At 43.9% G+C, this 23,549-nt stretch overlaps 1 protein-coding gene across 8 annotated transcripts in view; it reads left to right on the top strand.

Annotated features, from left to right (window-relative positions):
• arhgap23a (Rho GTPase activating protein 23a) overlaps window positions 1-23,549 on the top strand; it is a 174,560-nt gene that overhangs the window by 88,929 nt on the left and 62,082 nt on the right. For 7 of the 8 annotated variants that reach the window (XM_060902026.1, XM_060902027.1, XM_060902023.1 and 4 more), the window contains exons 3-6: window positions 8,386-8,410; window positions 11,906-11,998; window positions 16,451-16,529; window positions 16,838-16,892. In XM_060902026.1, coding sequence (XP_060758009.1) covers window positions 8,386-8,410; window positions 11,906-11,998; window positions 16,451-16,529; window positions 16,838-16,892 — 252 coding nt within the window. Of the gene's footprint in view, window positions 1-8,385; window positions 8,411-11,905; window positions 11,999-16,450; window positions 16,530-16,837; window positions 16,893-22,858; window positions 23,054-23,549 lie in introns of those variants that run through there. The other variant, XM_060902030.1, reaches the window with a different exon arrangement.

The raw sequence follows: 23,549 nt of genomic DNA on the forward strand, positions 1-23,549 counted from the left end.
ATTGAAACCACAGCTGAACCCAAACAATTAAGGTTTTGGATCAACTGGAAAGATAAAGATAGGAAACTGGAAATGGGGGAAACCCCAAGACAGGTGTGTTTTGTGAGCACTAGAACCGGGCAGTAATACGGTATAATTAGAAATCAGATATGGCTGGAAAATAACAAACCTAATCGCCTGTGTTGGGACGGAAAGTGTATAGAAAACTAGACTGGCTTAATTTAATTTTAAACAACTTGTCAAATAATATTAAACACTACAGGACTTGGAACCACATGGATTACATACTGTATATTCTAGTTAGACACAGTACACGCTCAGAAAAAAAGAAGATCATTGTACCTTTAAGGGTACGACGGCTTGTCACTGGGGCAGGAGCCTGTAAGGTACTTATTTGTACCTTTTATATACTGATTGGGAACATATATGTACCTTTTTGACCCTAAAAAGGTACCTATAGTTACCTTGAAGTCCAATAATGAGCCCTGGGGGGTACATTAGTGTAGATTGTACCTTAGGGGACAGAAATGGACTCCTACTGTATAGTGTAGTGTACAGTGTATATTAAGTAAAAGGATATTAACGAGATCCAGTACCAAGATATACAGTAAATGAAATCCAAATCCTGTATGATTGTTCAGCCTGTTTTATAAAAATAAATAAACAAAAACTACACAAACTACGGGCGGCACGGTGGTGTAGTGGTTAGCGCTGTCACCTCACAGCAAGAAGGTCCGGGTTCGAGCCCTGTGGCCGGCGAGGGCCTTTCTGTGCGGAGTTTGCATGTTCTCCGCGTGGGTTTCCTCTGGGTGCTCTGGTTTCCCCCACAGTCCAAAGATATGCAGGTTAGGTTAACTGATGGCTCTAAATTGAGCGTGAATGGTTGTCTATGTTACCCCTTTTCCACCAAATCAGTGCTGGTTCAACTTGCGAGCCAGCTGAGAACCAGTTTGCTTTTCCATAGCTTGTGGTGCTAAGCGGAGCCACGTCATTACGTCGCTGTATACGTCAGTTACGGCGCTACGTTTACATAAACCTTGGCGCGAATATCAAAGCAAAAACAACACGGAAGAAGCAGCAGTAACAACAACAATAATAATGGATGACTTCGCGTTTGTACAGCTGCGGCTTCTCGTCGCTTAAAAATGGCGATCTTTCACGGTCTTGTTATTGTTGTTGGTCTTAACAACTCCGCCCCCCCGCTGACGTAAGCAGTTCTTTCCTCTGGCCCAGCAGAGAGTTGGTGCTAGCCTGGAACTGGTTTTTCTGGCCCCAGAGCCAGTTCTTTGTCAGTGGAAACAGAAAACCTGGTTCCAAACTAAGCACTGGCCCCGAACCAGCCCTGGAACTGCTTTGGTGGAAAAGGGGCATGTGTCAGCCCTGTGATGACCTGGAGACTTGTCCAGGGTGTACCCCGCCTTTCGCCCGTAGTCAGCTGGGATAGGCTCCAGCTTGCCTGCGACCCTGTAGGACAGGATAAAGCGGCTAGAGATAATGAGATGAGATGAGATTATACACAAACTACGGTCCACATGGTGTCTAATTTACAGCAAAGTAAATTAATACAATTAGTTTTACAGTTTTCTGATTAATATCACAAGGATGACTGCAGAAGTTTGTCCACTAGTCTGGACCTAAAAGAAGGAGAATGTTAGGTTAATTCTGTGAGCTTTGTTAAGTTGTTAGGCTAAGTCTGCGATTGGCTGTTTATGGTTGGCGATTTGGATTTAGTTTTGGTCTGGTTTGTTCATTGATTTAATTTTTGTTGGTTTGGTTGGTTAGTTGTTAGGTTAACTTGGCAAGCTTCACTGTTTACTACTTTGAAAGGGTTACTATTGGTTGGTTGATTTCTTTTGGACTGATTGGTTTGCTTGGTAGTTTGATCAGTTGATTGGTTTGGTTTGGGTTGGTTGAGTTAACCGATTGGTTATTTTTGTAGGTTTTTTTTTTTTTAGGATGGCTGGTTTGTTTGTTTGGTTGGTTGGGTTGGTGCATTGATTTATTTGTTTGCTTGGTTTGTTTGGATTAATTGATTGATCGGTGGTTGGTTTGATTGTCTGAAAAAGAAGTGGAGACATAATGCTTATAAACACAAAGGGCTTCATATTTCTAGGACCCAGTGCTGTAGTCGAGTCACTAAACCTCGAGTCCGAGTCCCGTCTCGAGTCGCCAGTGTTCAAGTCAGAGTCAAGTCCAAGTCATTCAAGAAAATTTCGAGTCGAGTCCGAGAACAAGATTCCAACCGCACCATTTGACGGTGGCTCTTGCTGCCTTTATGTGAACGCGTCTCTGCTACTGTGTTGGACTAACGTTACTGCTCGACTGCCCCATTTTAGTTAACAGGCTACAGATAAAAAACTTGTTCATCGCTCAGCAAGCCCCACCCACTATCAACAGAGCAAATAACATGAGAGAGGGTTAACACTAGCTAGTTCATCGCTCAGCAAGCAAGCCCCGCTATCAACAGAGCAATGAACATAGCATGTCACTTTCTTCTCTGGGTGGAGTCTTACCAAATGACGATTGAAGTTCGAGGTTGTCCCCGTCGTCTCCTCGATAGTTCTTTTACACATGGAACACATAGCAGTGCATTTTTTCCCGCTGCACGAGAAGTCTGTATAAGCAAAGCGGACAGTCCTAGGGGCTTCTCTCCAGGCATTTTAGTGCCATTAATGTTAGTTTGTTCCTGAACATGACGTATGAACAGGTGAATGCGCATTCTCTTGCACGGAATTAGTACAAAAATTAATGTAGATGTGAATATCTTATGCCAAATTATTATGGCATGTTACAAAAAATAAAGAAAAATTCTGAGCCCTCGTCTCCAATTTATGAGTCCGAACACAGTTAATGCACGAGTCCGAGTCTTCAGTGCTCAAGTCCAAGTCAAGTCACGAGCCCTTAAAATTAGGGCACGAGTCGGACTCGAGTACTACGGTACAAGTCTGCTAGGACCAGTGTTTGGTTTGATTGATCATTCGGTTAATTTCTTTGGCTTGGTTGGTTGTTTTTTTTATTTTTAGTTGGTTAGTTGTCAGCAAAAGAAAGTGAGTAGTGGTATACTCCTAATAAACGTTATGAGCTTCGTACTTTAGGACAAGTAAGCAGAAAGAGAAAGAAATGAAGAATAAATAAGGGGTAGTGGAGGAAGTGGGAACTAAAAGAATAAACAGAAAGAGATTCCTGACATTGCAGTAATTGCGAAGACTGGTTAAAAAAGTTCATTGTGTTATGGAGACCTCTGCACTGCCACGTCTTTCCAAATGATTTCTCTAAAAGACGAACAAACTTTCGAAGGATGTTACGTGCAACGTTATTGTTCAGAAACAACATACCTATCAAAGGTGATTATCCAGTTATCTAGGCGCATGGTGTGGTACTGTGTCAGCATAATTGTAAAAGAGTGTATCTTCGGCTGCATGAGGTGACAATAACAAGCTGCAGATGTTGAAGTTAAGTATGTGTGTGTGTAGGCACAGTGAAACAAAGTCTTATTATTATCCCTGTGTGTGCTATTCCTGAGTAGATCCAGTTTTTTTTCCCTCCAGTGAAAAGGCCTGTGTTGTGTTTGACTGGTACCACACACAGGGTCGGGCTGTACCAAGTCCCGACCCACTCCAGTTTGTCCTCTTTTGTTCAGTGTCATGGCGGGTCATATGATTGTCTTTGCGAGGAAATAAAACTGGTTGTTACTTCTTCGGTATGGTTTGGCGTGACCTGATTGCCACCTTTCAAACCCAAAGCACCGAGCGAAAGCTGGTACATCTCAGCAACATGCCAATCCAATTTTGTCCCAGAAAGATTGGTCTGACACCTGCAAGAGTCAGGATGACCTGAAGAAGAATGTGAGCCATTGATCATGGCCTTAATGGTATATTAGTAATTAAATAATATGTTAATGGATATTATTAGGATCAGACGTCTGCCAGTTTGTCTGTTAATAGTTGAGGACTCAGAGTAGACATACATGTCAACCTTTGGTCAATCAAACCTGTATAACCAACCTCCAAAATCCGTATTTCCCTTATAAAATCCGTATAAGATGCAAATTAAAATAATTTACCTAAAATTTGAATGATAATTAACAATGATATATCCCAGTTACTTTTTATTCAATATTAATAACAATAAACCTTCAGAATGAATACAAAGCTCCAATGTTTGACAAAAACACAAAGTGTTATCAGCGTAGTTACGAAGGAAATACTTCGTTGTTTGGAGACAGGTTTCACCGAGCGGCTATTATGCACGAGACTTCATATTAGCCACAAAGTCAGAAAAATCTGTTCGTAAAATTACGTTATAATGACCAAATACAATGAAAAGTATTTTTCCAGTCTCACCTGTGAAAGGTAATCCCATGTGATCTCGTTTGGACGGTAAACCTGTTGGTACAGTTAAACGCAGCACATGAATGAGGCATCTTTATTCTCGGCTACTGTCTAGACGCTATACCAGAGACGGCTGAAGAATCTCCACTTTGCCACATCCAATATGGTGGCGAGGATGACGTATGATTCTACGCAGAAGGCGGCGTCTACGTTTATATGTCTATGACTTCATGGTTGGCGGGATTCTCGCAATGCGGTGTGCGCATGATCAAAAGTGGAACGAAGTCTCGCTTCCACAAGATAACGCGCGAGTTCATAAGACTCTTTACCGGCTGGCTGTACAGTACGTTTGTAAATGTTATGCGCTCTTTTATCTCATCTCATCTCATTATCTCTAGCCGCTTTATCCTTCTACAGGGTCGCAGGCAAGCTGGAGCCTATCCCAGCTGACTACGGGCGAAAGGCGGGGTACACCCTGGACAAGTCGCCAGGTCATCACAGGGCTGACACATAGACACAGACAACCATTCACACTCACATTCACACCTACGGTCAATTTAGAGTCACCAGTTAACCTAACCTGCATGTCTTTGGAGGAAACCGGAGCACCCGGAGGAAACCCACGCGGACACGGGGAGAACATGCAAACTCCACACAGAAAGGCCCTCACCGGCCCCGGGGCTCGAACCCAGGACCTTCTTGCTGTGAGGTGACAGCGCTAACCACTACACCACCGTGCCGCCCCCGCTCTTTTATCATCGTGGGAATTGATTATAGCTCTAAATAAATATTGAAGTTTTTTTTAAAGAATCCGTATAACTTTATTTATACGCCCGTATACTACGTTTATTGAATCAAATCCGTATAAAATACGGACATTCCGTATAGGTTGGCATGTATGAGTAGAGGTGTGAATATTCCCAATGACCTATAACTTATAATTAGTAAAGTATATTCGACGCCAAAGCTGATGTTGATACTTGCGCACAAATTTATAGAATATAGAAAGTGGCACGCGCCTGGATTGAAGAGCAGTCGTTAAAACATTGCAGTTAAAAACATTTTTCTGAACCGCAAGCATGTCTCGCTCTCTGATTGGTCCGTAAGTTTAAATGCACTTCCTGTACTTAAATAACACTTCCTGGTATACATGACCTTCAGTATACAGTAAATGTGTCATCACTGTAATATACTGAGGCTCTGGATCCTGTACTGGATCGCAACCTGAGCTGAAAATAAAAACATGAAGTATAGTTCAAACCGAACAGAATATAATTAAAATAGTTATCACCGCTGATAGGTGTGTGTGGATTCAACCTCTCTGGAGCATTTGACTCTCATCTGAACTCTTTCAGTCGTGCACTGTGTATGAAGTAAGGTGTGTATTTGGACATAGAGTCTGCATCCGGAATGGTAAAGCCTCAGTATTGTGCGAGTGTGTGTGGAATGAGCTCTGTCAGCGCTACACACTGGCATCAAACTGCCTGATCAGCATCCTGTATGGGTATATGTGTGTGTGTGTGCGTGTGCACATCAGTGTGACCTCACTGCTTTGGCCTAGTGATTGAGTAGTTGTGAATTTGTGCTTGTTAGCAAGGATCTTGGTATAATATTGCAGTCAGATAGTCAGACAGTGTTGGCATTAACTGACCATTTTGTTTGCTTCAACTTGATGTTCTTTGGGGCGGCACGGTGGTGTAGTGGTTAGTGCTGTCGCCTCACAGCAAGAAGGTCCGGGTTCGAGCCACGTGGCCGACGAGGGCCTTTCTGTGTGGAGTTTGCATGTTCTCCCCGTGTCCGCGTGGGTTTCCTCCGGGTGCTCCGGTTTCCCCCACAGTCCAAAGACATGCAGGTTAGGTTAACTGGTGACTCTAAATTGACCGTAGGTGTGAATGTGAGTGTGAATGGTTGTCTGTGTCTATGTGTCAGCCCTGTGATGACCTGGCGACTTGTCCAGGGTGTACCCCGCCTTTCACCCGTAGTCAGCTGGGATAGGCTCCAGCTTGCCTGCGACCCTGTAGAACAGGATAAAGCGGCTAGAGATGATGAGATGATGTTCTTTGCTCAATGCTGCCCTCTAGTGTTTTATTAAAGACACTACAGTACTTTGACAACAAGTGTGAACAAGAATTCAAAAGGCCAAATGTTTTTGGCCAAATGACCCAAAATGGACGTTATGATTTTACTGTGAGCACAAGATTTTTGTGCAGCTACATTTTTAAGTGCATCTGTGACCCGTAATAGATAAGCTGTTTCGAAAATCAATGAATAAACGACAACTAAAAATTAAACATAGCTTGCACTTATAAAGAGAAGGGTGAGCTTGCATTTCTTGACACAGCTTCGCGAAGTCAAGGAGGTGTGTTTGAAATGGCGTGTCACATTTTCACATCTACAGCTCTTGACAGTACTTGGATTTATTAGAGGAAAGAGCACTGAATCTAGGCTCACACACATACAAGCTTGCAAAGAGACCCATCATTTTCAGTACATGCAAAGAGATATGTTGGAACTCTCCTTTTTATTACTCATTATTTCCCATGCTGGTTGTAAATCCGCATTCAATAAATATTTCTGTAATTTTCATGTTTGTTTGTTTATTTTCTCTTGTTCCACTTAGTCAAGGGATACCCTCAGTTGTCGAGGTCAATACACAGGCATAGACAAATGCCCCCCCCCCTCCTTTTTAATTAGTCCAGCATGTCTAGTGAAAAAGACCAAATAGCCTCCAGTCATCTGATGTTACATATCAAATGTAAACAGGTACAAAAACATTTGAATCAAATACCAGACTTGTATTACTACTTATATTAGTGGTTAGCGCTGTCGCCTCACAGTAAGAAGGTCCGGGTTCGAGCCACGTGGCCGGCGAGGGCCTTTCTGTGCGGAGTTTGCATGTTGTCCGCGTGGGTTTCCTCCGGGTGCTCCGGTTTCCCCCACAGTCCAAAGACATGCAGGTTAGGTTAACTGGTGACTCTAAATTGACCGTAGGTGTGAATGTGAGTGTGAATGGTTGTCTGTGTCTATGTGTCAGCCCTGTGATGACCTGGCGACTTGTCCAGGGTGTACTGCTTTGGTTAGTGACCATCGGTTGTACACTACTTTTCGTGATGCATTGTGGGATACTTTTAGTGCACTATATAGGGTGTAAATAATCCTCACTAAGGTTTCGGACAGCACTACAAAATGGCGTCCTCACTATACAGTGCCCTATATAGTGAGTAGGGAGCGATTTCGGACACAAGGTGAGCCGTTGGTGCTGCTCCTTTTATACACAATCGTGTTACCAGTTAACCTGCTTCTTGTGGAATCTTCCAGAATGGTGTTACCTGAATATCCTATAAACTTTCATCTCATCTCATTATCTCTAGCCGCTTTATCCTTCTACAGGGTCGCAGGCAAGCTGGAGCCTATCCCAGCTGACTACAGGCGAAAGGCGGGGTACACCCTGGACAAGTCGCCAGGTCATCACAGGGCTGACACATAGACACAGACAACCATTCACACTCACATTCACACCTACGGTCAATTTAGAGTCACCAGTTAACCTAACCTGCATGTGTTTGGACGAAACCGGAGCACCTGGAGGAAACCCACGTGGACACGGGGAGAACATGCAAACTCCACACAGAAAGGCCCTCGCCGGCCACGGGGCTCGAACCCGGACCTTCTTGCTGTGAGGCAACAGCGCTAACCACTACACCACCGTGCCACCCTAACTAAGTTTATATTTTACAAAATACCATTATGTTGGTCAGTAAAACTATTGAAAATCCTTTCTTTGTACTTTTGTCAGTTAAATACACGTTCACGTGAATTAAATCACAGATTTTAGTTTTGGAAAATATCCCAAGTCTTGTGGAAATCGGGTTTTTAAATATATTAAATCTTAATCGTTATTTTATGCATCATTTCGTTTTTGATAAACAGTGGGTATTTACTTATCGCAAGTTTTAACTTGTTCATTGTCTGCTCATAACATTGTGGTTCTATGTCTTGACTACTGTACATTTCCAAACTTTTCTTCTTTTTTTTCTTTCTTTTTTTTTACCAGGATGATGAGAATGGAAACGGCAAAGGTGAGTCAAGTTTTATTTCTCATTTTCGTCATAGCTACATATTCAAGGTGGCAGGCTTTTAGTGGCTGACTGGCGCTTATTGAGCTTTTGTAGGATCCTGTCTGTTTATGTGATGAGGAGAAGCTTCATGAAGAGTTCCAGCCAGCTGTGTTGAAAAATTGGTTGCTTTCTCAAGGCTTCAGTTGTCCACTAGAGGCCTCTAAGTGGTCAAAACATATACATCTGTGTACCATGTGAGACTGTTTTATGAGCGTCTAGTCAGCGGGAAAACACTGCAAGTGACATCATCAGGGTGGAATATCGGGAATTATACACAGGGGACACTTTTTCCAAAGAATAAAAACATGTGTTCTGTTCCCTTCCAGTGGGTTTCATTCATTTTATTTGGTAGCATGCAATATTGTTCCCATATCGCTTATCCTACGTGCATTACATCACTCTACCCAATGGAGAATGAGCGTTGAATATGGTTGACGATACTGCACTGTTGTCAAGACAACATGACGTCACACGTCGGAGATGTAAAACTTCTGCGCTAGCGAGCGACTGTGACAATTTGTAAACAAGCATGGCCGCCAGGTTTGCTTCATTAAATATGGGAGACTTTGAGAGAATTTTGAAAGAGAAAGACCTGAAAGGAATGTGTATGTACAATAATAATAATATTGTCTGGCTTTTATTCGTGGTATATCAGATATATTCCATTCAGCTCGCATGATATCGAACTCATTTTCTACTCGTTCAGTATCATGCTAGCTGAATGGAATATATCTGATATACCACGAAAAAAAGCCAGCCAATATTATTTAAATACGTCTCTCATGTCCACGATGTATTTTGTACAAAAAATATGAGTTTTTCAATACGAGAAGATAAACTTCATATCTTCAAGCTAAAATATGATTTTCTTTTTATTATATCGACACATTCACAAACAAAAAATCCTCAAATTTATCAAAACAACTCATCGATTTCCTCATGAGTGACATACATATATGTTATTTACCAGCTGGGAGGTCCGTATCGTGAAATACCGTGACCGAGGTCTTGAAAGTACGAGGGCCGAGGTCAGTATTCAAGGCCGAGGTCACGGTATTTCACCATACGGACCGACCTTAAGCTGGTAAATAATATATTTATTTTTTTCTTTACCAAATTCTAACAGAAAACGAGAGCGCCCGAAAGGGAAAACCGAGCCGAGCCGCCATTTTGAATCCTCATTCACGGCTGTAATGCAAATGGCTTCCTCCTCGGTATACAGGTGCACTTCCATGGCAGGAAAAAAACTACATTTTGCCGCCTATGTAGTCCCCTATTTATACAAATAGGAGTCATTCAGGATTCAGCCATGTTTTTGCTCGGCGTTAGCAAGTTACAGGTTTTTAGCTTTCTCCTGAAATGTTTTCTTTTATTTCTTCTTCCTCAGGGTAGTAAAACTCGCTTTCGCTGTGAACACTGTCGTTATCACTATCCATGCTGTAAAATTAATGCTATTCTCCTGAGAAATGCTGGCAAAAATTTATAAGCTTTTTGATAATCTTATACATAAATCTTTGTGGCAGCGGGGGCGTGGTCAAGCGTCAGTCTGTGACCGGAGGGCGGAGTCAGGGAAGGTAAGTGGCAGAATCACTGCACCTGATGTCAATTAACCTGTGCTTGTGTGTCTTCCCCAGTGACCGCGCCCTATATAAGGAGGGAGAGAGCGGAGGAAGGGAGCTCTCTCCCCAACCAGACGGCTGATGGGTGTGTGCGTGTCTGAGTGTCTGGGAGAGTGTGTACGCTGAAAAGTGTTACAATAAAGAGTTTTGGAAACTCAGTTCTGGCCTGCCGTACTTCTGTGCTCCATCCTGGGTTTCAGCACCACTGTAAAGCTTTGAGCAGGTGGGTGGAGCACAGAAGTACGGTAGGCCAGAACTGAGTTTCCAAAACTCTTTATTGTAACATTTTTCAGCGTACACACTCTCCCAGACACTCAGACACGTCGTCTGGTTGGGGAGAGAGCTCCCTTCCTCCGCTCTCTCCCTCCTTATATAGGGCGCGGTCACTGGGGAAGACACACAAACACAGGTTAATTGACATCAGGTGCAGTGATTCTGCCACTTACCTTCCCTGACTCCGCCCTCCAGTCACAGACCGACGCTTGACCACGCCCCCGCTGCCACAATCTTCTCATCTCATCTCATTATCTCTAGCCGCTTTATCCTGTTCTACAGGGTCGCAGGCAAGCTGGAGCCTATCCCAGCTGACTACGGGCGAAAGGCGGGGTACACCCTGGACAAGTCGCCAGGTCATCACAGGGTTGACACATAGACACAGACAACCATTCACACCTACGGTCAATTTAGAGTCACCAGTTAACCTAACCTGCATGTCTTTGGACTGTGGGGGAAACCGGAGAACCCGGAGGAAACCCATGCGGACACGGGGAGAACATGCAAACTCTGCACAGAAAGGCCCTCGCCGGCCATGGGGCTCGAACCCGGACCTTCTTGCTGTGAGGCGACAGCGCTAACCACTACACCACCGTGCCACCCCTGCCACAATCTTATTTTTAAAAAAAGATAAACGTTGACAAAGAATGCTACTTTGTTTGTTGTTGTTGTGAACGAGCGAGTTGCCAGAGGTCCATAACTGGGGTCTGTACCGTAGGATACGGACCCTCTCGCCAGCCAATCGGAGCGCAGGATTTGATGGACACTGCACCGTGAAAAAAAAAAAAGAGATTTATGTCACGGTTTTGGTTGTCCATGTCCCGGATGGAGCTAGTAAAACACTCATGTCTGTATAATACAATACAATACAAGTCGGACGGCACGGTGGTGTAGTGGTTAGCGCTGTCGCCTCACAGCAAGAAGGTCCGGGTTCAAGCCCCGTGGCCAGCGAGGGCCTTTCTGTGCGGCGTTTGCATGTTCTCCCCGTGTCCGCGTGGGTTTCCTCCGGGTGCTCCGGTTTCCCCCACAGTCCAAAGACATGCAGGTTAGGTTAACTGGTGACTCTAAATTGACCGTAGGTGTGAATGTGAGTGTGAATGGCTGTCTGTGTCTATGTGTCAGCCCTGTGATGACCTGGCGACTTGTCCAGGGTGTACCCCGCCTTTTGCCCGTAGTCAGCTGGGATAGGCTCCAGCTTGCCTGCGACCCTGTAGAACAGGATAAAGCGGCTAGAGATAATGAGATGGGGAGACAATACAAGTCACCTGACCATAAAACTTCTTTTGCTGTTTAAAGTGAGCATGATCATAAAAAATGAGTGCTAGCATGAAGCAGAAGTGCAGGTACAGAGACACTGTCATGCATTTGAGCACTTCTCTTCGGCGAGCACTGAGCACTACATATTTTAACCATACAGCTCGGCATGAAGAATTGTTTGTTTGTTTGTATTGTTTATTCCATTTTTTTCAGCATCTTTCTAACCCTCAATGTCACTTTACAAGTCCATAAGACATAGATGTGAAATAAATGCATCCTTAGTCTTGATTATGTGTGCTAACATCAGGTCTACAGCGAAGTCAGCTGGAACCAATGGACACCATATTTGTGAAGAATGTGAGGGAGAAAGGCCCTGCTCACCAGGCTGGTTTGTGCACAGGTGAGAAACAAAACAGAAGACACAGTATATTTGGGCAGGGAGAGTGAGTCTAGGTACGTTGCCATGGAAATCACCTTGCATTACGCTTGAAGGTGATTGGCCTGTTGGCATTTGGACGTTATGAAAAAGAGAGAGACAGCGTTCCAGGTAACACAGTCTTGACACAGGAAGTTACACTGAGATGTTTATACCATGCATGCAAACATGTCGCTGTGCCCTATAGGTGGACACGACTCATGCAAATGCAGGAATTTTGAAACATAAGGGCACTAAAAGTGTTGGGGTGTATCCAAACACACGTTATCCGAGCACTCTCCTGTCTTTAATTCAGTGGTTTCATTCTGTTTGGTAAGCCTAAGGATTAACTTTACAAATGCGTTCACAGTCATCCTCACCACAAACACATTCACGGTTAAAGATGAGGAAATGCATGGATGTAATTGTTCTTAAAAAAAGAAGTGATGCAACCATGGCTAATAACTATAGTCCGTGTTTAATCGGCTCTGGAAAACTTTCTAGAAAAACTGGTTAGTGAGCAACTGGAGGACTTTCTGCGATGAAATGATATCTGATCTCAATTCCAGTGAAGTTTCAGAAAGCTGCAGAGAACGAAAAGACAAACAGTCATGAAAGATCTTACAGTGTCCGAAATAATTTGGAATTATTTATTTATTTATCCACATGTACATCTGGGGCGGCACGGTGGTGTAGTGGTTAGCGCTGTCGCCTCACAGCAAGAAGGTCCGGGTTCGAGCCTCGTGGCCGGCGAGGGCCTTTCTGTGCGGAGTTTGCATGTTGTCCGCGTGGGTTTCCTCCGGGTGCTCCGGTTTCCCCCACAGTCCAAAGACATGCAGGTTAGGTTAACTGGTGACTCTAAATTGACCGTAGGTGTGAATGTGAGTGTGAATGGTTGTCTGTGTCTATGTGTCAGCCCTGTGATGACCTGGCGACTTGTCCAGGGTGTACCCCGCCTTTCGCCCGTAGTCAGCTGGGATAGGCTCCAGCTTGCCTGCGACCCTGTAGAACAGGATAAAGCGGCTAGAGATAAGCTGCTAGAGATAATGAGATGAGATCTCATCTCATTATCTCTAGCCGCTTTATCCTTCTACAGGGTCGCAGGCAAGCTGGAGCCTATCCGAGCTGACTACGGGCGAAAGGCGGGGTACACCCTGGACAAGTCACCAGGTCATCACAGGGCTGACACATAGACACAGACAACCATTCACACTCACATTCACACCTACGGTCAATTTAGAGTCACCAGTTAACCTAACCTGCATGTCTTTGGACTGTGGGGGAAACCGGAGCACCCGGAGGAAACCCACGCGGACACGGGGAGAACATGCAAACTCCGCACAGAAAGGCCCTCGCCGGCCACGGGGCTCGAACCCGGACCTTCTTGCTGTGAGGTGACAGCGCTAACCACTACACCACCATGCCGCTCCCATTTGAGATATACCGGTATATTATTTAAATACAAATTTTAAATACAAATAAGGATACTAATATATTGATATAATGAAACCAAGTTAATGATTAGAACAAGACCAACAATGACGGCGTAGCTCACTCCGGCCCCGTCTAGTCCAGAAGGAACGATCTAAAGTGGCCCACCTTGTGCAATAAATGTTGTAAGCTATATACAAGCTATATATAGAAGCGATATCCACCCTAGGAATACTGACCTATTTGCCAGAAAGAATCCAAAACGGCGAGGAATTGACCGAGAAGAAGCGATTTTTGGTGATCTGCTCATTAAGGCTTAATTAGTCCATAACTCAATTAATAATGGTCATGAAGCAGATCTGGGTAGAAGTTATATGCACCCTAGGTACCCCTACCTTCATGACAGAAAGAATCAAAATCGGTGAAGAACTGAGGGAGAAGAAGCGATTGGTGTGGAAACTGCTCATTAGGGATTGATTAATTACTCCATATCTTGCATAATTTCCATGTGGTCTTATTTGTCAGACAATATTGCTAGTAGTTACAGTGTTGTAGTCGAGTCACTAAACCTCGAGTCCGAGTCCAGTCTCGAGTCCCCAGTGTTCGAGTCCGAGTCATGAAAGAAAATTTCGAGTCGAGTCCGAGAACAACACTCCAACCACACCATTTGACAGTGGCTGTTGCTGCCTTTATGTGAAAGCGTCTCTGCTGCTGTGTTGGACTAACGTTCCTGCTCAACTGCCCTATTTTAGTTAATAGGCGACAGATAAAAAGCTTGTTCATCGCTCAGCAAGCCCCGCCCACTATCAAATAACACGAGAGAGGGTTAACACTAGCTAGTTCATCGCTCAGCAAGCAAGCCCTGAAACATTGTGTGTCACTTCCTTCTCTGGGTGGAGTCTCGCCAAATGATGATTGAAGTTCGAGGTCGTCCCCGTCGTCTCCTCGATAGTTCTTCTACATCTGGAACACATAGCAGTGCATTTTTTCCCACTGCACAAGAAGTCTGTATAAGCAAAGCGGACAATCCTAGGGGCGTCTCTCCAGGCATTTTAGCGCCATTAACATTAGTTTGTTCCTGAACATGACGTATGAACAGGTGAATGTGCATTCTCTTGCACGGAATTAGTAGACAAATTAATGTACAGTGGTGCTTGAAAGTTTGTGAACCCTTTTGAATTTTCTATATTTCTACATAAATATGACCTAAAACATCAGATTTTCACACAAGTCCTAAAAGTAGATAAAGTTCAACAAATGAGACAAAAATATTATACTTGGTCATTTATTTATTGAGGAAAATGATCCAATATTCCATATCTGTGAGTGGCAAAAGTATGTGAACCTTTGCTTTCAGTATCTGGTGTGACCCCCTTGTGCAGCAATAACTGCAACTAAACGTTTGCGGTAACTGTTGATCAGTCCTGCACACCGGCTTGGAGGAATTTTAGCCCATTCCTCCATACAGAACAGCTTCAACTCTGGGATGTTGGTGGGTTTCCTCACATGAACTGCTCGCTTCAGGTCCTTCCACAACATTTCCATTGGATTAAGGTCAGGACTTTGACTTGGCCATTCCAAAACATTAACTTTATTCTTCTTTAACCATTCTTTGCTAGAACGACTTGTGTGCTTAGGGTCATTGTCTTGCTGCATGACCCACCTTCTCTTGAGATTCAGTTCATGGACAGATGTCCTGACATTTTCCTTTAGAATTCGCTGGTATAATTCAGAATTCATTGTTCCATCAATGATGGCAAACCGTCCTGGCCCAGATGCAGCAAAACAGGCCCAAACCATGATACTACCACCACCATGTTTCTCAGATGGGATAAGGTTCTTATGCTGGAATGCAGTGTTTTCCTTTCTCCAAACATAACGCTTCTCATTTAAACCAAAAAGTTGTATTTTGGTCTCATCTGCCCACAAAACATTTTTCCAATAGCCTTCTGGCTTGTCCACATGATCTTTAGCAAACTGCAGACGAGCAGCAATGTTCTTTTTGGAGAGCAGTGGCTTTCTCCTTGCAACCCTGCCATGTACACCATTGTTGTTCAGTGTTCTTCTGATGGTGGACTCATGAACATTAACATTAGCCAATGTGAGAGAGGCCTTCAGTTGCTTAGAAGTTACCCGAGGGTCCTTTGTGACCTTGCCAACTATTACACGCCTTGCTCGTGGAGTGATCTTTGTTGGTCGACCACTCCTGGGGAGGGTAGCAATGGTCTTGAATTTCCTCCATTTGTACACAATCTGTTTGGCTGTAGATTGGTGGAGTCCAAACTCTTTAGAGATGGTTTTGTAACCTTTTCCAGCCTGATGAGCATCAACAACGCTTTTTCTGCGGTCCTCAGAAATCCCCTTTGTTGGTGCCATGATACACTTCCACAGACATGTGTTGTGAAGATCAGACTTTGATAGATCCCTGTTCTTTAAATAAAACAGGGTGCCCACTCACACCTGATTGTCATCCCATTGATTGAAAACACCTGACTCTAATTTCACCTTCAAATTAACTGCTTATCCTAGAGGTTCACATACTTTTGCCACTCACAGATATGTAATATTGGATCATTTTCCTCAATAAATAAATGACCAAGTATAATATTTTTGTCTCATTTGTTTAACTGGGTTCTCTTTATCTACTTTTAGGACTTGTGTGAAAATCTGATGATGTTTTCGGTCATATTTATGCAGAAATATAGATAATTCTAAAGGGTTCACAAACTTTCAAGCACCACTGTACCGTAGATATGAATATCTTACACCAAATTATTATGGCATGTTCCAAAAAAATAAAGAAAGAGTCCGAGTCCAAGTCATGAATCCTTAAAATTTGGGCACGAATTGGACTCGAGTACTACAAGCCTGACTAGTTATTTTTATCTGTTCTTGATGTCTGTAAAACAGCTTTCACCTCTTTATTGATGACTTATGAAACTTGCTACAAATTGACCTGTTTGTGACCCTTAATGAATGCTGTGTGTGTGTGTGTGTGTGTTGTAGGTGACAGATTAGTAAAGGTGAATGGTGAGAGTGTACTGGGTAAGACATACTCCCAGGTGATAGGACTAATTCAAAACAGGTGAGTCATTATTATAAGGATTTATAATGAGTTAGATTTTCCATAGCTTTATCTGTCGACCTGCTCAGCATTTTTTAAACTTGATTGATGCTCCAGCGATCATATTTTTCATAAGACCTGACCATCTGAGGTCATTGCTCTAATCTCATTCCATATCCTGTTTAATATCTGCATGGAATGTAAAAATGGTCATGTCCTAGCTGGGTCCATGGACTATAAACACGTGGCACGACCTTGACATATTGACTTATGGCATATTCTCATATCCTCTACATATTCTGAGTCACATTCTTTTTTTTTCCCTTTAGTGAGAGTGTATTGGAACTTTCCATAATGCCAAAGGATGAGGATGTACTGCAACTGGTAAGTGTTACATTCCTTACACACACACACACACACACACACACACACACAGACACACATTAGAGAAGTCAAGACACTTGAATAGTGAAATATTACTTCGTAATACCGTATGTAAATACTCTATACAGTAAGCACATATGCTCACCGGCCACTTTACCGGTATTAGGCACACCTATGCATCCACCTGCTGTTTGATGCGGTTCTCTAATCAGCCGATCCCTTGACAGCAGCACAATGCATCAAATCATGCAGACACAAATCAAGAGCTTCAGTTAATGTTCACAATGTTCAAACATCAGAATGGGAAAAATTGTCAGCTCAAAATGTGACTTTCTTTCACTGTAGCATAGGTGTTGGTTTGAGCCAGACGGACTGGTTTTGAGTATTTCAGAAACTGCTGATCCCCTGAGGTTTTCGCACACACAGACAGAATGGTGCGGAAAACAAAGAAACATTGAGTTGAGTGAGCGACAGTTCTATGGGTAGAAACAAACGTCTTGTTGATAAGAGAGCTCAGAGGAAAATGGACAGATTGGTTTGAGCTGCCAGGAAGGATATAGTATTTCATAGCAACTCTTTACAACCGTGGTGAGCAGAAAAGCATCTCGGCATGCAACGGCAGAAGATCACATTGGGTTCCAATCCTGCCAGCCTCCTGATTCCACTGGCGAACCGTTACTGTTAGAGCTGGGACTTGAGCTCAGCCAAAACTTAGCCAGACACACCAAAAAAAACCAACAGGGCAAAGGATTTTGCAAGGGATTAGCAGCAGGGTGCCAGGTAGCTCCGTTATGTGCAGTTGTTGATGTTGATTTTAAAAGTAACTAAGTAAATTACACAGGGAAATGAATACTGAAGTCTGAGTGAAAAATACTGGGGTGAGTGTGTGTAACCGACTATAACCAGTCAGTTACTCTAATCATAACAAAAAGTCTCTGTGTGTCTAATAGATGATGCAAAGGAGACGAAGACTTGATCTGTCAACATTTATTCTGGAAAACAATGAATGACAGGGCTATCAACACACGGAGACAAGGGAAATAATTCTAGCATCCCCCTTTCCAGACAGCCCAAGCACGATAAATCTCCCCATCTCATTATCTCTAGCCGCTTTATCCTGTTCTACAGGGTCGCAGGCAAGCTGGAGCCTATCCCAGCTGACTACGGGCGAAAGGCGGGGTACACCCTGGACAAGTCGCCAGGTCATCACAGGGCTGACACATAGACACAGACAACCATTCACACTCACATTCACACCTACGGTGAATTTAGAGTCACCAGTTAAAGGCCTAGTCACACCGCCCGAACTTTGCTGGAGCGTTCCTTGAACGGTAGGGAGGGGGGGCCGAATTTCGACAACGCTCGTCACCGCGCACAAAATGGGGAAAAAAATCGAAAACACGGGCGTTGGCTTAGCAGTGCACCGCTGAAGCCGGCGTTGCTTTAGCGTTGGTTTAGCGGTAGCGAGCGGTAGCGAGCGTTGGTTTAGCGGTGACGCGAGCGTTGGTATAGCGGCGTTCTGCGCATGCGGGCTTTGGCTCGGCGGGGGTATAAAGTTGGTTTAGCACCAATCATAGCAAGTCTCTCAGCATCCATGGTGATACAGTTTTACTGTAACTTTGAGCAAATTCGATATAGATGAGGTCTGAACTCAACGGCAGCTCGATTCCAAATGAGCTCCTGGTCCATTTCTCCCCGTATTTATAGCCAAATTCTGGTCCCGCTCCGACACCTCTATACCAACGCCAAACCAAAGTTCATCACCGCCATGGATAGCTGCTTCAACACCCGACACCGTTCCAGCAACCCCGTGTCCGCTCATAAAATGCTTACAACCGCTCCACCGAAGTTTGTGCAACGTTTAATCGCCGCCCGGGCAACGCTGGCGAAGCAGCGGTGGTCCAGCGTTCAAGATTTCTGCGTTGGCCTAGCGGACCCAAGCGTCCACGAACTTGCGTCTAGCGGTGCCAAACTTTGACTGGGCGTTGGTGGAGCGGGGGTGAACTTTGCCGGGGCGGAAAATTGCCCCCTCCTCACCGCTCGCTATATTTTGTGCAGCTCAAAACTTTCGGAGCGGTAGGAGGGCCCCTCGAGAAACATCAGCGGTGGCCGAGCGTATACGGCGTTGCTTTAACGGGGGCCAACTTTTGTTAAACGGTGGTGAACGGTTACGAGCGGTGATGAATTTTTTTCACCGCTCCAGGAACGCTCCAGCAAAGTTCGGGCGGTGTGACCGGGCCATAACCTACCCTGCATGTCTTTGGACTGTGGGGGAAACCGGAGCACCCGGAGGAAACCCACGCGGACACGGGGAGAACATGCAAACTCCACACAGAAAGGCCCTCGCTGGCCACGGGGCTCGAACCCGGACCTTCTTGCTGTGAGGCGACAGCGCTAACCACTACACCACCGTGCCGCCGCATGATAAATATATGATAAAAAATAAATAAAAATACATACTGTAGGCTACATATTGTTCAGTAGGCTACATTACACTATGTGAAATAAAACAGATTATAATAGTCGTGCACTTAATATTTCATCCGATACAAACAGTGGATGTGTGTCAAAATATTCTTATATCAAAAAATAAACATCATATCTTGGGAAAAATAAAAATATACTGTATTAATGAATATGCAGGATTCACAAACCTAGCTTACCCCTTTCTAGACATCCCATGCACGATAATGTCCACAGGTGTGTTACACTAATTAGCGCCCCATCAGAAACAATAATGGAAGCCAACAAATTAAAATATTTTACAATAGAGTGATTTGAAGAAGTTCACACACACACACACATACATGTCAACCTTTGGTCAATCAAACCTGTATAACCAACCTCCAAAATCCGTATTTCCTGTATAAAATCCGTATAAGATGCAAATAAAAATAATTTTCCTAAAATTTGAATGATAATTAACAATGATATATCCCAGTTACTTTTTATTCAATATTAATAACAATAAACCTTCAGAATGAATACAAAGCTCCAATGTTTGACAAAAACACAAAGTGTTATCAGCGTAGCTACGAAGGAAATACTTCGTTGTTTGGAGACAGGTTTCACCGAGCGGCTATTATGCACGAGATTTCATATTAGCCACAAAGTCAGGAAAATCTGTTCGTAAAATTACGTTATAATGACCAAATACAATGAAAAGTATTTTTCCGGTCTCACCTGTGAAAGGTAATCCCATGTGATCTCGTTTGGACGGTAAACCTGTTGGTACAGTTAAACGCAGCACATGAATGAGGCATCTTTATTCTCGGCTACTGTCTAGATGCTATACCAGAGACGGTTGAAGAATCTCCACTTTGCCACATCCAATATGGTGGCGAGGATGACGTATGATTCTACACAGAAGGCGGCGTCTACGTTTATATGTCTATGACTTCACGGTTGGCGGGATTCTCGCAGTGCGGTGTGTGCATGATCAAAAGTGGAACGAAGTCTCGCTACCACAAGATAACGTGCGATTTCATAAGACTCTTTACTGGCTGTCTGTGGTGTACAGTACGTTTGTAAATGTTATGCGCTCTTTTATCATCGTGGGAATTGATTATAGCTCTAAATAAATACTGAAGTTTTTTTAAAGAATCCGTATAACTTTATTTATACGCCCGTATACTACGTTTATTGAATCAAATCCGTATAAAATACGGACATTCCGTATAGGTTGACATGTATGCACACACACAAAAAAACTTTATTCATATGAAATTATGACATTGCTACATATGCATGGAAGAAGAGTCTGGAGACAGAAATCTTTGTTTCTCGGTTGTTAGCCTGTGCTACTTGCTCTCGATAGCACTGGTTTGACTGCTAGCATTGGCCTTCGAGAGGGTCAAGGGTGATACATTTTTGCTCCCTCCCACTATAAGTGATTGGTTAATTCATCTGTCACTTCCTACATAAACACACACTGCCATGGCCTTCTGTCCCGGCAATGAAGTCCTAACCAATGAGGGAGCCAGCGCTAAACTCTTCTCAGCCTAGACACAACAAATAAACAAATCTCATTGGATAACTCGATTTTAATGTTTTCAGGACAGTAAACCTTTCATTTCTGAAGCAAAGTTGATAGAAAATGAGGCCAAATTAGAATTTGAAGAGAATAATTATAATGAAATTAAATGTAATATTTGAAATCCTGATATGTTCGGGCCTTCACTGACGGTTCCCGTCTGCCTGATTCACAGGAATCTTAGAATCAAGAACAAGTTGCTATTAAAGTGGTCGGTGATTGTATAGTATATAGAAAACCAGAGGATTGGTCCCTGTTGGGATGCAGAGTTGTAAGAGAAAACAAAAATGCGAGTATAATCTCATCTCATCTCATCTCATTATCTCTAGCTGCTTTATCCTGTTCTACAGGGTCGCAGGCAAGCTGGAGCCTATCCCAGCTGACTACGGGCGAAAGGCGGGGTACACCCTGGACAAGTCGCCAGGTCATCACAGGGCTGACACATAGACACAGACAACCATTCACACTCACATTCACACCTACGGTCAATTTAGAGTCACCAGTTAACCTAACCTGCATGTCTTTGGACTGTGGGGGAAACCGGAGCACCCAGAGGAAACCCACGGGGAGAACATGCAAACTCCGCACAGAAAGGCCCTCGCCGGCCACGGGGCTCGAACCCAGACCTTCTTGTTGTGAGGCGACAGCGCTAACCACTACACCACCGTGCCGCCCGCGAGTATAATCAAAATAGAAGAAATCTTTAAAAAAATATATAAGAGTTCATATGTCTATGTGGGGCGGCACAGTGGTGTAGTGGTTAGCGCTGTCGCCTCACAGTAAGAAGGTCCGGGTTCGAGCCCCGTGGCCGGCGAGGGCCTTTCTGTGCGGAGTTTGCATGTTCTCCCCGTGTCCGCGTGGGTTTCCTCCGGGTGCTCCGGTTTCCCCCACAGTCCAAAGACATGCAGGTTAGGTTAACTGGTGACTCTAAATTGACCGTAGGTGTGAATGTGAGTGTGAATGGTTGTCTGTGTCTATGTATCAGCCCTGTGATGACCTGGCGACTTGTCCAGGGTGTACCCCGCCTTTCACCCGTAGTCAGCTGGGATAGGCTCCAGCTCGCCTGCGACCCTGTAGAACAGGATAAAGCGGCTAGAGATAATGAGATGAGATGTCTATGTGCTGTACCTGCGTACAAATTCTTAAAACTTGAAGGCAACTTTGAATGCAGTTTGACAGCCCGAATACACACTCACGCGCAATTTCCCACACTCATACACAGAGACACATGCGTTCATATTCACATGTGCTGCAGCTGTTTTGTGAATACATCCTGGTATTTTTAGAACATGTCGATGCCGGGTGAATCAGAAAATCCTCTTAGAGAGTCTTGAGAATTGTTGAATGTCAGAGTTGTTCTGGAAATGGATGATGCTGATATGAGCAGTCCTTCAGTTTCAGTGATTCATCGGATTATTTCGGATTACTTCAGCCTTTACACAGAGATTCCTCCGTTTCTTTAGTGATTACAACACTGACACATGATAAATGCTCACACACACTCAAACACATTCCTTTCAAAGAGCACACACTTGGACTTGCCAAAGTTCCCATATTCATATCGGTCCTTAATTACCCTGTCGTTCACATGACGAGACATGTAAAAGCATGCCGTACAGAGAGACTGAAACAAATGCACACGCGCGCACACACACACACACACACACACAACACACATTTGTTCAGTTTCAAACACATTATCTAAGACACTTTATCTGCTTATTCTAGGAAACGTTATTTCACTCAGCTCTGCCGTCTCTCTTTTCCACTATTCATATCATTCTATCATTCCTTCTTTATCTGTTGCTCTCTTTTGCTGCGCCAGACACCCCTCCTTCTTACACCCTCATCATCTGCATTCCAGAATGACATCATCAGTAGTATGGCCACTCCCACACTCACAAAGGGTGGAGAGAGAGAGAGAGAGAGATGAGGAAGGGAAGGAGTTCAGAAGTGCTGGGTTGGGTTCTTCTCAACACACCAAACCAGATACACTGAGTGAGAAACAGCCTAAAGAAAAAGGGGCAGCAGTTAAGAAAGAGTCAGTCAAGGACCAGGAAAAGGACAGCACAAAAGGACAAATAGATAACGACAAGCTCAGCAGAAGAGGAGCGAGAAAGAAACTGAGGTGCTTTCAGCAAACTAAGAGAATTCTTTGGGAATACTTCTTCCCATCCCATTGTGTGTGTTTTGGTCTGTTTGCACACACTCGGCAGTTTGTGCGTGCATGCATGTGCATGAAATATTCATGAACTCGAGTTTGTGTGCTCATCTTCCTGTCTTGCGTAAAAGTTCTTCAGATTTTTTTGTTTTACCAATTCAAAGTGAAGCAGAGCATCCACTGGGCAAGTCAGTGGCTGATGTTCTTCCAGCGAGTCTGCGGTTTAGCGTAAACGGCGTGCTGTTGTATTTCCTATAACATATTGTTGGTTCGGAACATCAGCATAACCTTCAGTTGTTTGTTTTGCCTTGGGGTGAGATCTTTCCATGTGATTTGTTGTCATGAGCCATGGATCGTGTGAACACTGGATTCGAACATTTTGTTTGTCTGATTCTCGAACATTTTTCTCGAATGACAATAAGTAATACTGAGCTATGGGACGAGTTACCATATTGATCCCATT

Source organism: Neoarius graeffei, chromosome 20 (genome assembly GCF_027579695.1).
Source record: "Neoarius graeffei isolate fNeoGra1 chromosome 20, fNeoGra1.pri, whole genome shotgun sequence".
NCBI lineage: Eukaryota > Metazoa > Chordata > Actinopteri > Siluriformes > Ariidae > Neoarius > Neoarius graeffei.